This window comes from Uloborus diversus, chromosome 1 (assembly GCF_026930045.1).
Source record: "Uloborus diversus isolate 005 chromosome 1, Udiv.v.3.1, whole genome shotgun sequence".
Classification (NCBI taxonomy): Eukaryota; Metazoa; Arthropoda; class Arachnida; order Araneae; family Uloboridae; genus Uloborus; species Uloborus diversus.
The window spans coordinates 78874607-78888659 of record NC_072731.1 but is presented as its reverse complement, the minus strand read 5'-3'; the positions used below and the strand labels follow the sequence as shown (position 1 = coordinate 78888659).

Below are 14053 nucleotides of genomic sequence, written 5' to 3'. Positions count from 1 at the left end.
TTACGATATTGCTGAAATCTTAGTTATATGTTCAATTAAAAAAACCAAATCAGTTGGTTATCAAACAGTGTCTTTGTTTTTCTTCCTTTTTTTCTTTTTTCTTTCTTTTTTTTTTGGCTGTTGTTCTTTCTCTATCATCATACAACAGTCAAAAAAATGAACCATAACTACATCCTATGTAGATTATATGGAGTACGATCCAAAATTTCGGTGACAAGCTGTATAAAACTTCACCCAGAATAGTTCACATTACCAAAGCACATCCACCTTCAAAGGGTCACCTTGAGGGACTATATACTTTTGCCAGTGTTCATATAACTTTTGGAAACGCTGTTGAAAGAATTTTTCGCAACCTTCTATGATGCAGTTTTATCTTCTCCTGACGGAAGAAAGCGGCGTCCATGCAAATGTTTTTTTCCAGGGAACAGGTAAGAGTCACACGGAGCTAAGTCCAACGAAACGTTATGTTATTTGTTTGTCATATCAGAGCATTGATCAATCAATGGCTGCCAGGAGTGCTTCTAAAAGCTATACGATCGTTGGCAGAAGTGCATATTCCTTCAAGGTGATTATTTTGTAGATAGATGTGCTTCGGTAATGTGAACTATTCAGGGTAAGGTTTTATACTGTTTGTCCTCGAACTTTTAGATCATACTACGTACGTATGAGTTTTCAACTTACTATTTCATAACGTTTCTGAGTAACGCAAGTTTACGCGTATGAAGACATCACAAGAAAACTTGCGATAGTTAACTGAGGAGGTAGGGGCCGTGGTAGCCCAATCGGTAGAGTGTCGGATTCGGGGCCAGAGGGTCCCGAGTTCGAACCTCGATGGTCGAAGACCCACAGTTGTCATTAAAGGGGACTGGGCGACGCTAAATATGCTCGTGGTCTCAATGTCCTCCAAGTGAAACGATACCTCTGGGGGTGCTAGCACCAGGTAGCTATTAGCTCCTGGCAGGGTTGGCAAAAACCCGGGTTTTTTTAAAAAAGCCCATGGACCCAGGGTTTTTTTAAATAAAACCCAAAAAAAACCCAACTAAAGCTGAGTTTTTTAAAAGAAATGTGGGTTTTTTTGTCTTTTCTTAGGGAAAATGTGGGGTACTTGTAGCATATTGTAGCGTTAGTATATGGACAAAGCAAAAAAATTGTCAAAGCTGGAAAATTCAGAGTTTTCTGAAGAAAAGTAAAAAAGACGACGAAACCCAAGAATGGTGAAGTTTCAGATTTTTTAGTTTCCTTGATTACCAACAGTTAAGTCAAAGTTACTTCTCGGTGATAAAATCTGCTTGTTTGTAATTACTACATTTTTTTTTTTTTTGCATTTTACTTTATTGTATTTCATTTTGTTATGCAAAACTACTGTAGAACCTCAAGTAGTTTAAATCCCTTTTTACTGAATTCCAGCTTAATCAAGACATTTCTTTGACTTTTATGTTGCCTGTTTTTCTATTTCTGTGTACAGAGTAACAAATATTAAACTTTTTTGTAAGATAATGAAAACACTGTACATTTTATTCTGTTTGACCGTTCGTAAAATCTGTAAATTTCTAAAAAATATACCTTGTTTAATCGAGATTTGTGACCTGTTGGTTTCCAGAAAATATTTCACACGAAAGTCTTTCGACTAGAGTAGTTTCCTCTGTACAATCTACAAATGTTGAGAAAATCAGACCGGACAGGACTTAGTCAAGATAATTTGAGTTATTTATTGACCAGTTAAAGAAAAAAGTTAAATACATTTATTTAAAATCTTTGAAGTATTTTTTTAATGCTGTTAAAAGTGAAGAAATACTATTAAAGTTCAAAATTCATTTTTTATGTTCATTGGCTGTGGTGAAGAACAAATAAAAAAGAAGTTTAAATTGTAAAAGTATTTAAATTAATTAATTTTTTAAAAACTTCTTGGAAAATTTTAAAAAACTCAAAAGTGGGCTAAATAGTGGGTTTTTTTAAATGGGTTTTTTCAAAAAAAAACCCATTGGGTCCAACCCAATTGGGTCCAATCTGGCCAACCCTGGCTCCTGGACTAGTTCTAAATTCTCATTAACTGTTCGATCCTGTGATGGTGCTGCCATCTATCGGTATAAAAAATAATGGAGGCAAGGCACTTAGTATGCAGTCCTCGACATAGATACAGTTATAGTCAGTTGTGACTCGGAATCGAAATCGAACTGAGGAGGTGTTCAAATGGATATTTTGGTCATCTATATGTTCTTAGGTACATATGCGTGTAAAGATGTGCCAAAAAAAATTGTGAAGTTTAAATTGGGTGATCGTAAAATAAAAATTAGGTCGAAATTTGATTTTTTTTTTTGATTACAAGTCTTTATTCGTAGAAAGGAAGTAAAGTGAAATGAATAAACGATCCTTTAAATCCCTGACAATCTTATCAATTTATTTAAGTTAGATTTTTTTTTTTTGCCATCGGCCATTTGGAGGAAAACAATCAGCAATCGGCCATCTTTGAACAATCGGCATCGGCCAAAAATTGCCATCGGTCGAGCCCTAATACTTACGCTACAATATGCTACAAGTACCCCACATTTTCCCTAAAAAAAGACAAAAAAACTACATTTCTTTTTAAAAACCCAGCTTCAGTTGGGTTTTTTGAGTTTTATTTAAAAAAAATGAAAAAACCCTGGATTCATGGGCTTTTTAAAAAAAACCCGGGTTTTTTGCCAACCCTGTCTACAACTGCCCCCCACGCCCTCTGATAGAAAATGATCATGATCTTGATAACAAATCAGCAAAATACATATTTTTCCCTGGCAGCTTATTTTCAATTTAATTGGTACCTAAGGAATTTTATCTTCATGCGCTGCAATCTAGGTGCCGTGACATGTGCAACATTTTTACTCATTATAGATACTAACGATTTGTGCTCAGTAAGAACTTCCACAGGTCTCCCATAAATCAAATAATGGAATTTATTTGTTGCAAATACAATGCTCAAAACTTCTGTCTCGATTTGAGCATATCCTTTTTCTGCGTTTGTTAAACTTCTAGATGCAAACGCGACTGGATGTACGTCCAACTTGTAATAAACTGCAATCCAAACCATCTTTTGAACTATTGGCTTGCATTACATTGGATTTGGAGCTATCAAATATACTCAAAACAGGAGCGCTAACAATTTTTTCCTTTAACTTACTTAAAGCTGCTGAATGTGTTGGAAACCACTGCCAATTACTATCCTGCTTTAATAACCCCCTTAAAGGTGCTGTCAGTGTTGAGACTTGTGGTATAAATTGCCTGAGTTTTGTTATAACATTTAGCTCTTGAGCTCTTTTGATTACCCCCCTTAGCTCAGCGATTCCCAAAGTGTGTTCCGTGGAACCCTTGTGTTCCGCCGAAGTTTTAGAAAAAGAGAAACTTTAAGGGATACAAATATTGCACTAAATAGAAGTATCATCATTAGAAGTCATTGTATCATTATAATGCCAGCAATAAAAAAAAAATCTGATCTAAAGAAAGTTCTTGATGAAGCTTCAGAAGTAGTTAATTTTTTCAATTCTCATTTACGAAGATTTGAGTAATTATCACAAATCACTACTTTTTTGTACGAAATACAATGGCTATCCAAAACAAATTTTTGAAAAATTCTATAAACTTACAGATGAACTGCAAATTTTTCAGCTGGAGCGAAAGACAATAATATCTTTAGTAGTTTTTAACGTTTTGCATGACGTTGTTTGGTATAGTCAGCCTATCTGTTACCCATATTTTTGGATAACTAAACTAAGTCTGTATTTTCATTCAAGGAGAAAGTTACCTCTTTTGTTGTGAGAGATAAAAAAGCTGAGTCTTTGTATTCTCTGACTAAGAGGAAACAATGTTGAATATTTTCATCTCTTAAAGTGAAGTTCTGTAAGAAAACCACCTCTATGAAGAAAACGCAGTGCAACTATTTCATGATATTTAAAAAAGCATCATTGGTCTTTCGAGAGACCTTATAAAATCCTTGTGAAATACTTCCCGCTCACTCATACAGACTCTGAATCAACTACACAAAATCTGTTTACCAAATGACATGTTCATTCCACAGTTGAATCATTAAGTGAGCTTCAGAGATTTTCTGAATTAAAAAACTAGTTTGATTCTGTTTCACTCAATTAAGCTTGGGTTGGTGTTAAAGAGAAATACTAGTTAACGGCTAAGAAAGCTCTTAATTTAATATCTTAAAACAGCTTCGGCACATAACAAATTATGAATACAATTAAAGCTATCCAGCCAATGTGTACACAAAAAACAATTCAGTTCTGAAATGCATTCTTCTTTTGCTGTACGTTCTCAACTTTTCGACATAAAGCCTGAGTTTACGGCCATTATCAGTAATACAATGAAACAGTTTCATTCTTCATATTAATATCATTTCTTGCAAAGACAACTATAACTGTAGAATGTTAAAACGATTTTATGCAAATTTAATTTTATTTTTATATATCGACTTTATTTCAAACTTAAAGTGGTATCTTTTACTGACACAGCTTCAGTTTTTAAGAAGTTGATTTTCGTACAAAGTTAACTGGTATGCTGTGAGCACAGGCCGAAATCTCCCTACCGGTAAGGCACCAGATTTGTGGCATAAGTATTACAGGTTCGATAACAACTATGGTTGAAGATCCACCTTGTGAGCTAATTTGACTTGTGCTTGTTAAATCTGTCCCGGTTGGTCACTAAGTCTTCAACGTTTCCATTCCGAATTAATACTTCTAGGGGTTTTGAATCTGGAGTTATTTGCTTGCTGGTCTGGATAAAAAAACAGAGCTTACTTCAGAACCCTATAAGTCGGTGAAACCACCTCTAAAATAGACACGGATATCGGAGAGCCTTGCAGGGGGAAGTGAAGTATGTTGTGGACATCATGAAACTTTCTTCTGTAAATTTCACTTGACCAATGGATATTTACGGATTTTCGCATTTACCGAATTTTTTAGTTATGACGACATTTAAACTCTGCGTATTATATTAATCAGGTTGGTGCAATTTTTATTCTTGGAGGATTGACAAATTTATGTATCATCGCATCTAAGTTTCATAGATTAAGTGTCTTGGCCACAGTTCTAGTTCTGGTAATGCACAAGGGCTGAATCATGCAAGACAACATCAGTTGCATAGGACAACAAAAGCATTCGATGCACATTCCTTCTTTGAGCAGTTGTAGATTGCAGCTGCAGATTTCGAGCAATTGTAGATTGAGCAATTGAATTGATGGTAAAGTCAACTCAAAACTAATCTATAAATGTTTCAGTTTATTTTTCGAGAGAAAAGCCATTTTTTTGCTCTGAAACCCCTTGGAAATGAATGACTGCAAAACTTTATCAGCTCCTCTCCCATTGTTATGCATATGAGGTCCAATTTTTATGTGAATCCTTGTATTATTGTTTCAAATACAGCAGTCAGAATAATAGCGGAAATCATTCGCATTGACCACCCTCTGAAGAGATTGATGCGAAAACTAATCATTACCAGTTCACATGGGGGTGTACATTTAGTTCAAGGCAATACATTGTGTTTTGAATTAGAACATCCACAATAAATTAGTCAGATACTTGCAAAAACAAACAGATGGACAGATAATTCCCAAAAATGGTCAAAATACGTTCAACATTCAGCATACCTTAAAGCTCGCTAATCTATCAAAATACGAAAATTTTCAAGTGATTAAAAGTTTTTTTTTTATGTAGAAGAAAGCATTCAAATGGTTTCTCATCATTATCATTTGATTCCTAGATTGTTAAAATTTTGTCTTCAAGTCAAAAACAATGATGGGGTTCCTTGAGGTAAAGGCAAAGCACTAGGGGTTCTGGGGCCTTAAAAGTTTGGGAACCGCTGCCTTAGCTAATATCGCATCTTGTTCAGCTAAATTAAAAAGAATTATCAAAATCAATTAAAACTCCCGGAATGTCGCCAAAATTCTTCTCGTCTGTTTTTTAAAAAACATTTGGAGTGCATGATAATCCCATAGGAAGTCTCAAAAATTTGTAACAGCCAAATAGAGTATTAAATGTACATAAATCACTACTTTTTGTATCCAACTCCTTTTGAAAACATCCATCTTTTAGGTCCAAAACACTAAAACCTGTTCTGTTACATAGCTTAGTAACAAGTTCTTCAACTGTTGGAATCAATGCATACCATCTCGATAGCCCTATTTAAGTCTTGTGGATTCATACATAATCTGAGTGAACCATCAGATTTTTTTATTAGTAGTAGATTTTTCTAACCCAATCTTGCGGATTCTCTACTTTTTCAATAATATTTTGATTTTCCAATTCTTTCAATTTCATTTCAAGTTTTGAACACAATGAAGTGGGTACTCGTCGTGGAGAACGAGCTATTGGAGAATAATTTTCTTTTAATTTAATACTGCATTTACCAAATTTTCCTACTCTTCTAAATACATTTGTGTTCATTCGAATAAACTCTTCGACATCATTGGCATAACTAGCACTATTTAACCCTTCGTGCAATTTGACTGATTTAACATCACATGACATTATCTTTTCAAATAAAGTTATCATAACGCTTGAAATTATCCTCAACAATTTTCAATAAGTTTAATTTTATACACCCATCTAATCCAAGTAATGGTTTTGATCTTTTATTAACAATAACAAAATTTATGATTGCTTGCTTAGCACCCACAAAGCATAATAATTTTATCTCACTCAAGGGGTTAAATCTCTGACCCCCATAAGCTGCTAATACAATACTGGTTTTATCATACTTCTAATTCTTACCAATCAATAAAAATATATTCAGCAGCAAAACACTCCTGTGCAGATGTATCTAATTTAAAACTTATTTCTTTATTACAAATATGAATGTTTTTGGTCCATTCAGTTGGCAGATAATTTACATTACATATTTGGCATACAGTAAGATTCTACACAAATGTCAGTATTGTTATCTTGTCTGAGACTCCGAGTAGGAACAGGGGTGCCCAGGTGGGGTGGATTATGGCGCAAGTTGTGGCATAATTTTTTTTTTTTTGGGGGGGGGGGGATTTTTTTTTCCAAAACTTTTTTTTTCCTTTAAAACATGAAATTTTTGAATTTTGGAAAGAAAAAATATTTAAACTTATTCAACAAGAAATAGATGCATTAATAATAACTCTTCAGGGTCGTCGCCAAGATGGGAGGTGCTACACCCCCCCACCCCCCCCAGTTTTTCAGAAGTGTGGCCGTCAATTTCATTTTAGCAATGACAACAAACGAAGATAAAGGAAAATTCTTTGTTGTTTTAAAAAATTAAAATAGTAATTATAAATGAACAATTGAAATAATAGTGACAAAAAGTATTTTTTCTGTCAAATTTGAATAGAAAATGTAATCTTAAAATGCAATTTGGGAACATCCATGATTCTCTTTTATCAAGAGTATCTAAGTAAGGGCCGCGGAAATGTACACTTCAAACATTTTATTAACACAAAAAAAAAATATTCAGTACAGTACTCTTCACTAGACCGCAGAGTGCGTATGTCTGCCAAGTCGGAAACTATGGGCTCGGCTCGAATTAAAAACATTGTGCATAGAGTAAAATTTGAATAATGGGAGGTAGGACAGGCGACCAAACTAACATGTTGCACGCCTTGTCTCTCGGCGCCCCAGGACTATATGGCCACGAACAACACTATCTACTTGATCGCCAAACTTGCACGCCTTCACTAATTTTCTTAAATCGATACAAAAGGACTCAAAATTTTCACCTTGCCCTTGAACTCGATTGTTAAATATAAATCTTTCAACTACCATTCTTTTTTGGTGTTGCACATAGCTCAAAAGCCTCAATAATCTTTTCTTAATCTTGTTTGTTGTCATCTGACAAATCGAAGGAATTAAAATCTATGCCTTCTTCACTAACTGCATTTAGTAGCATGGCTACTTTTACTTCAGATTTCTTTTCTTCATTTCCGGCCGCCGTCATATAAATGCATAACTGTTGTTTAAATTTTCGACATTCTACATTTCCGACGAAACTAAGACCCATTGGCAGTCTGCAGTATTCCATTGTTTTCTTGAAGTGGTTCAAATTTTCGATTGCGCTATGCTATGTTTTCTTATAATATCATAAGGGAAATATAAAGTATTAACATTCCAAATATTAATTTTATTCAAACTGAATCCAATATCGGCATCCATATTAACAACTAAAATACAACTGAATAATCATCACGAGCATCTTTGTTCTTAAGATTTGACAAAACTCCAACTGCTGCCATTCATAACTTCAATAATATCAACATTACCTTCATGTTCAATGCATCTACTTTTTTTCTTTGGATTTCAATCACTAACAACTGCAGGTGCTTTTTATTTCATCACAAAAAGTTAACTTGTGAAAGCAACCCACAAGCTACTCATGTAACAATCTGACCTTTAAATATTTAGGGCACATAAAAAAATGCAAGATTATAATACTGATTTAGTGTGTGAGAGCGAGAGGATGCTTTTCCCTGGCATTACCTGGCTGTCAAAATTCTGCACACTTCAAAAGTAACATTGAACCAAATTTGAAAGAAACCAAAAATAATACTCTTAAAACATAAACAAAAATACCTTTTTCGAAGAAAACGACTGTTCCTTGAAAAATCTAGGAGTTGGCAATGGGGATCTAGCTTCATACATTTTTGCACCAGAGTCTTCATCTCTGATGCTTAAAATTTTGTTCCTTAGATCCAGAATTAAATACTAAGAAGACAATGAGTCTTAAGTTTCAGAGCATAGTACACACCAACAAATGAAAAACATAAATGATTTGCAAAAAGGAAATTATGCTCACAGATGTTTTAGAATTATTAATTCAATGCAAATAACCATTAAAATTAAAACACTAATCAAAACTACCATTCGAAAGAAACTTTACAAGAATGATATGAAAAGGCATAGTTATTTCTCAAAAAAAAAAAAAAAACATTAATGTGAGCACTGAAAATATTTTTAATGAAAATAATTCTGTTAAACCAAATCATGTAAAAAATATTACAAAGGAATCACAACATTGTGTAAATACGACTCACGACAAAGTGCGCGCGAAATGCGAATTAGTAAACAAAACGTGGTTGCCATTGTTTTATTCTTAAAAGTAGAAATGTTAAAAAAGGAGAATATTTTATTTTACTAGGAAATATTTTACTAAAAGATATATTTTCTTTACCTTCTGGACTTTATCCTTTTACTGAACGATACTTTCCTTTTTAAAATTTGACATTCAAAGGAAATGCTGACTGATATCTACAACTGTGAAGGAGAGACTGTACTCTTATGCCTTTCTTAGCGCTTATTCGGCAAATATGGTGCATGTATCCACATCCTAGACCTTTCGCTTTATAGAGATCAGTGGAGCTTGCTTGGAGACAGATTCAGAGTTCCTTACTAAAATTAGATAATTATTTATACTGTTATATGAACATGTTTTGATACGCTCTTGTTTTTCTCTAGCCACCTTAATCGTGACCTGGAGTTATGTTTTTCAGAGCTAATTTCAGCTATTGAGAGTAATAGAAAAAATAAGATCAAGTCATCTATTAATACATTCATGGGTTCCCCCAAACAATATCCAACTTTATTCTCAGGTATTTGATCCTGTAAAGAATAATTATTCCTACATTAAGATATTGTACACATATCCATTGATTTTTAATAAACTGATACTCATTTGAAATCATATGTTCTTGTTATGAGGTTTGCTTCCAAGTTTGAAAGCTTATTGTAATGTTTACATTCAAATCGTTTTTTACCTATTAATTTCAGCATTACAATCAACTAACAGTTCTTTCGCTGAAAAGGATCTAGAGGATTTGCAATTTCAATTTGAAGATATACTGTCATCAACTCAAAAGAAAATAGAAAATTTAGAGCGTGAAATATCTTTAACAAAAGACAAGCAAAATGAAAAACCCAAAGTAAGTGAAAACAAGTAGTTGATTTACATGTTTTATATCATTTCAAGAGAATATTTTTTACAGAGAACACTTTAAGCTGAGCAGCTTTCTTTCAATGTGGATATATAGACCCCATTAAAGGTTTTTTTTGAAAAAAAAAACACCCCCCCCCCCCCCGTTTTTTTGGTTTAAACCAGGTTTTTTTTGGTTTAAATTGAGTTTATTTGGTTTTTATTACCATTTACAAGATAAACAATTTTATTCTAGGAAAATCATGAAGATTTTATGAATTAATTGTTAAGGAACATTTAATCAGAGCCGTGTCCAAGGGGAAAGTTTTAGGGGTTAAACCCCTCTCATTGAAAAAGAAATCAATGAATCATTAAACGATTTTCCAAAATGTATTTTAAGTTTTAATTAATATTGGAGTTAAACTCTGATACAGTATTCACCCTCTTTGATGTTTCCCCATCTTTAACAATTAACATTTTCCTCAATTGTAGGATTTCCAAGCACCTTCGCTTCTAAGTGCTTGAAAAAATTAACGATGGAGGAATGGCTAAAGCGTCCGGCAATGCTGTAAGCATGCAGGGGAAAATTAATTAAAAGAATATTAGACAATGATGTAGCCAAAAAAAAAAAAAAAAAACTTAGGGGCAAGGAAAATGGTTACTTTGCTTACTATTAGGTTTTTTATGGTGCGTCTTTAGTGTTAAATGAAATAGTCGTTTCACACATTACAAAAATGTTTCAATGCGAAACAGCATTTTTTGTTTTTTTTTTTAATAAAATTTTTGTTTTTATTAAATTCCTGTTCAATGTTATTTGATGGAAAAACAAAAGAAAAAAAAAGGAAACTAACAGGTGGCACAAAAGGAATATGTGTGATTTATTTTCCGCTTTTACAAAATGTTCAACCGTACAAATAAGATTTCTTTTTAAAAAACACACAAAACGTTTAAAAAAAGCCTAGTTATCGAACTAAAATTAACTGTTCAACGCGTATAGTTAATTTTCCTTTGACAATGTAAGTTACAAAGACAAAAAGTCTCAACCCCTCCCTTTATTAAATCTTGGACATGGGCCTGCATTTAATATTCATATTTATTCCTAATTTCTTCGCAATTAATTAAATAATTTAGAGTAAAATCTTGTAAGTTCATTTCCTCATACTTAGAGATTTTTGTAGGAGAATATTGCTTGAAAATCTTTAACTATTATAAAAAATACAATACGAAAATGGGTCTTTGTATAAATAATCAAAGAAATAATTTACTGTGATAGTTCAGGCATTACAGTCAAACCCCGCAATAACGAATCCTCAACTGACCGACTCGAGAGAGCGCTATAGCCGAGGGTTCGCTACATCCGATTTTTAGAAAAAAAATCTGAATTCGCTAAGATAATTCGATAATGAACACCTTAATTACACGATGTTCTATTAGTAACTGAGGCAATAAAGAAAATGTATTTTTTATATATTATTCAATAATAAGCTAACTAAAAAGTGTACTTTATTCATGAATTTTTCCATTGCATTGAAGTTGGTAGAAAATGTTATTTTTGGTTACAAGCTTTTAAATTTTTTATGCATTTCATCAATTCTTTAGCCTACTATTGTAAACAAATCGGCAACACGTTGGTTTATAGTTTCAGTTGCAAATAAAGCAAAATGTTCAAAACATTGACAGATAACTTTGGAGCAGAAATTTACGGTCCGGGACTCATATCTTCTGCTTTTTCATAAATATCAGAAGATGAGTGCACAGTCAAAATGTTCTTGTCAAATTTTATGAATTGTTCCGTAAATACTGAAGCTCATAAAAGCCAGAAAAGTTTCTTTGTACATGCTCAAAGTCAAAAATTCTATCATATAAAATTTATTTGAAGTAAATACACTTTTTAGATCAGGTTTGTTGACGAAAAAAAATGATGTCTTTCTCACATTTTTCACTAGATGGTGATAAGTTTGTATTAATGGGTAATCAGCCGATTTGCTTATCCAAAGTATCCTTAGCACCTATTATTCACTAGTTTTCTACATACTGATGATATAAATTAAAGTTGATAGATCTGAGCAGCAGAGTATTGAATGTTATTAAAAAATTAATATGTATTTTTATTGCTTTACTAAAAAAATAACTAAGCAGAATTATAAAAACTTTATAAAAGTATTTATAGTGAAGTTTATTTATGTTTAAAAAAAATCTTTAGATTGATATTGAGAAGAGAAAGTCAAGTACTGATAGACCAGGAAAAAAACTAAAAGTTTCTTCTAGTAAAGGTCATTCTTCTGGAGCAAGCCATCAAAAAAGCAAAAATGTACAGGTATGCCTAATTATTTGTACATTATTTCTATTTTGCACTTGATCAATTTTAGTGTGTATCAGAATGTATACAAAATAAATATGCATTAATTAATCAGCCGCTTTGCCGATTATTTGTTATCTGCCAATTTTCACTGAATTATTAGCCAGAAAGTTTTTTTTAATTAAAATATTTGTAAGTATACCTGGAACTACGAAATATGCTGATTGAGTTCCTAAATAATAAATAAACGTAATTTTTTGCAGCCAAAGTTAACATGTCAGTATAAATAAGTAATTTAAATTGGTTAAATCATTTGTTTTTCACAAATATTTTTATATTTTTTGAATTAATGCAAATATATTTCTTAAAAAGTAGCAGGTTTTGAAATGAATGCTTAATACTCATGAGTCATTCTTCAAAAAGTAACTTTTCTGTCACACGTCTTTTACAGAAAAACCTTTCAGGAATAATTCATTTAATATTGTTTTTTAATTTTATCAAAAATTTATCTATTTAAACCTGCTAACATTTTTTTTATACCAAGGGCGCCCAGAAAGGGGTCAAGGGGGGGGGGCTCAAGCCTCCCCCCTAGAGATGAGAACTTTCTTGTTTAAAAATTTCTTTTCCAGCCATTAATGAATAAGTTATTAAGAATGTCGAATTTTAATATCACTAATCTGTACTGAAATCGGTTTCTATGGGGAAAATATTCTGCTAAACCGTAGGGAACATTTTTGAACCCCCCCCCCCTAAAATTTTGCATATGGGCGTCCTTGTTTTATAATACTTTTTACCAGTGGTGGCTGGTGCCTTGAAAAAGTGAGGGAGCCAGATCATGGGTGCACTCCCCTCCCCACCCCCCGGTTTTTGAAAAAAAAAAAATTAATTTTTTTTAAATATTTAAACTTTTTAAAAATAATTATTTGTGGAAAAAAATAAACTTAAATTCATTTTAAACAAAGGACAAGCTACAAAATACATAAACTACTAAATAAATCATGAAAGATATTAATCTCATGTTTTTGTCCATGATTACTGGCAGGGTGGAGTACTTTCACCTCCTGAATTTCAAAATTAAAATTTAATTAATCAGATAGGGAAAAGCTACAAAGTACATCATGAAAATTATTAATCTCACGTTTACATCAAGTGCGATTTCCGACACCGCAGTACGCCTCCCTTGCAGCGTTGGTAATAGGCTGCAAGGGAGGCAGTTTCACCCCCTGACTTTTCAAATTAAATAAGTAAATTAAAAAGAAAAAAAAAGAATATTCTTATTACTCATATAATAACTTATTATTTTGAATGAGTAAAATTAATTTTATTTTAAGCAAAGCCAAATTACAAAAGTGCAAAAATATAGTGATCAGAGAAATATGTAATAATTATAAATTAAATAACTTAAACGCGGCTGAAAATGCATCTCAGTATTTGTTTTAAAATAAATAAAATAAAAATAGATAAACTAACCTTTAAAAAATTAAATAAATTAAAAACTAGTTGAAAAAAATTCTTAGCGATTTTAACGAGGGTGTACCTTTCTGCATATGATTCTGCCGACCCTGCCGACCTCAATGGGCCAGATTCAGAACTTTTATGCAGACAAAGACAAGAAGTATCGAACTCTTTACTATATGAGCGGTAATTTAAAATAAGTAATAATTTCTGTGCAACAATGGGAAGACATTTTTTGAATAGAAAAATTATCTTGTAACAATGTATGTGCATACGTACATATAACACAACTCAAAGCAGTGGCGCAACAAGAAAATAGTTTTTAAGGAGAGGGAGAGGAGGGGGGTACAATAGGAAAAAAATCCCATCACTTTGATTGATTTGATTTGCTCATCAAAT

At 32.5% G+C, this 14053-nt stretch overlaps 2 protein-coding genes across 2 annotated transcripts in view; one reads left to right on the top strand and one right to left on the bottom strand.

Moving 5' to 3' along the window:
- LOC129234668 (membrane-associated tyrosine- and threonine-specific cdc2-inhibitory kinase-like) overlaps window positions 1-8914 on the bottom strand; it is a 124506-nt gene extending 115592 nt beyond the window's left edge. Inside the window, 1 exon segment of the mRNA XM_054868710.1 lies at window positions 8565-8914. Within this exon segment, the coding sequence (XP_054724685.1) occupies window positions 8565-8633 (69 nt within the window). The 5' untranslated portion in view covers window positions 8634-8914.
- A 405-nt stretch (window positions 8915-9319) lies between these two features.
- The window catches only part of LOC129230604 (transcriptional adapter 3-like), a 55155-nt gene continuing 50421 nt past the window's right edge, over window positions 9320-14053 (top strand). The window contains exons 1-3 of the mRNA XM_054865021.1: window positions 9320-9580; window positions 9759-9910; window positions 12104-12217. Coding sequence (XP_054720996.1) covers window positions 9544-9580; window positions 9759-9910; window positions 12104-12217 — 303 coding nt within the window. The 5' untranslated portion in view covers window positions 9320-9543. The remainder of the gene's footprint in view (window positions 9581-9758; window positions 9911-12103; window positions 12218-14053) is intronic.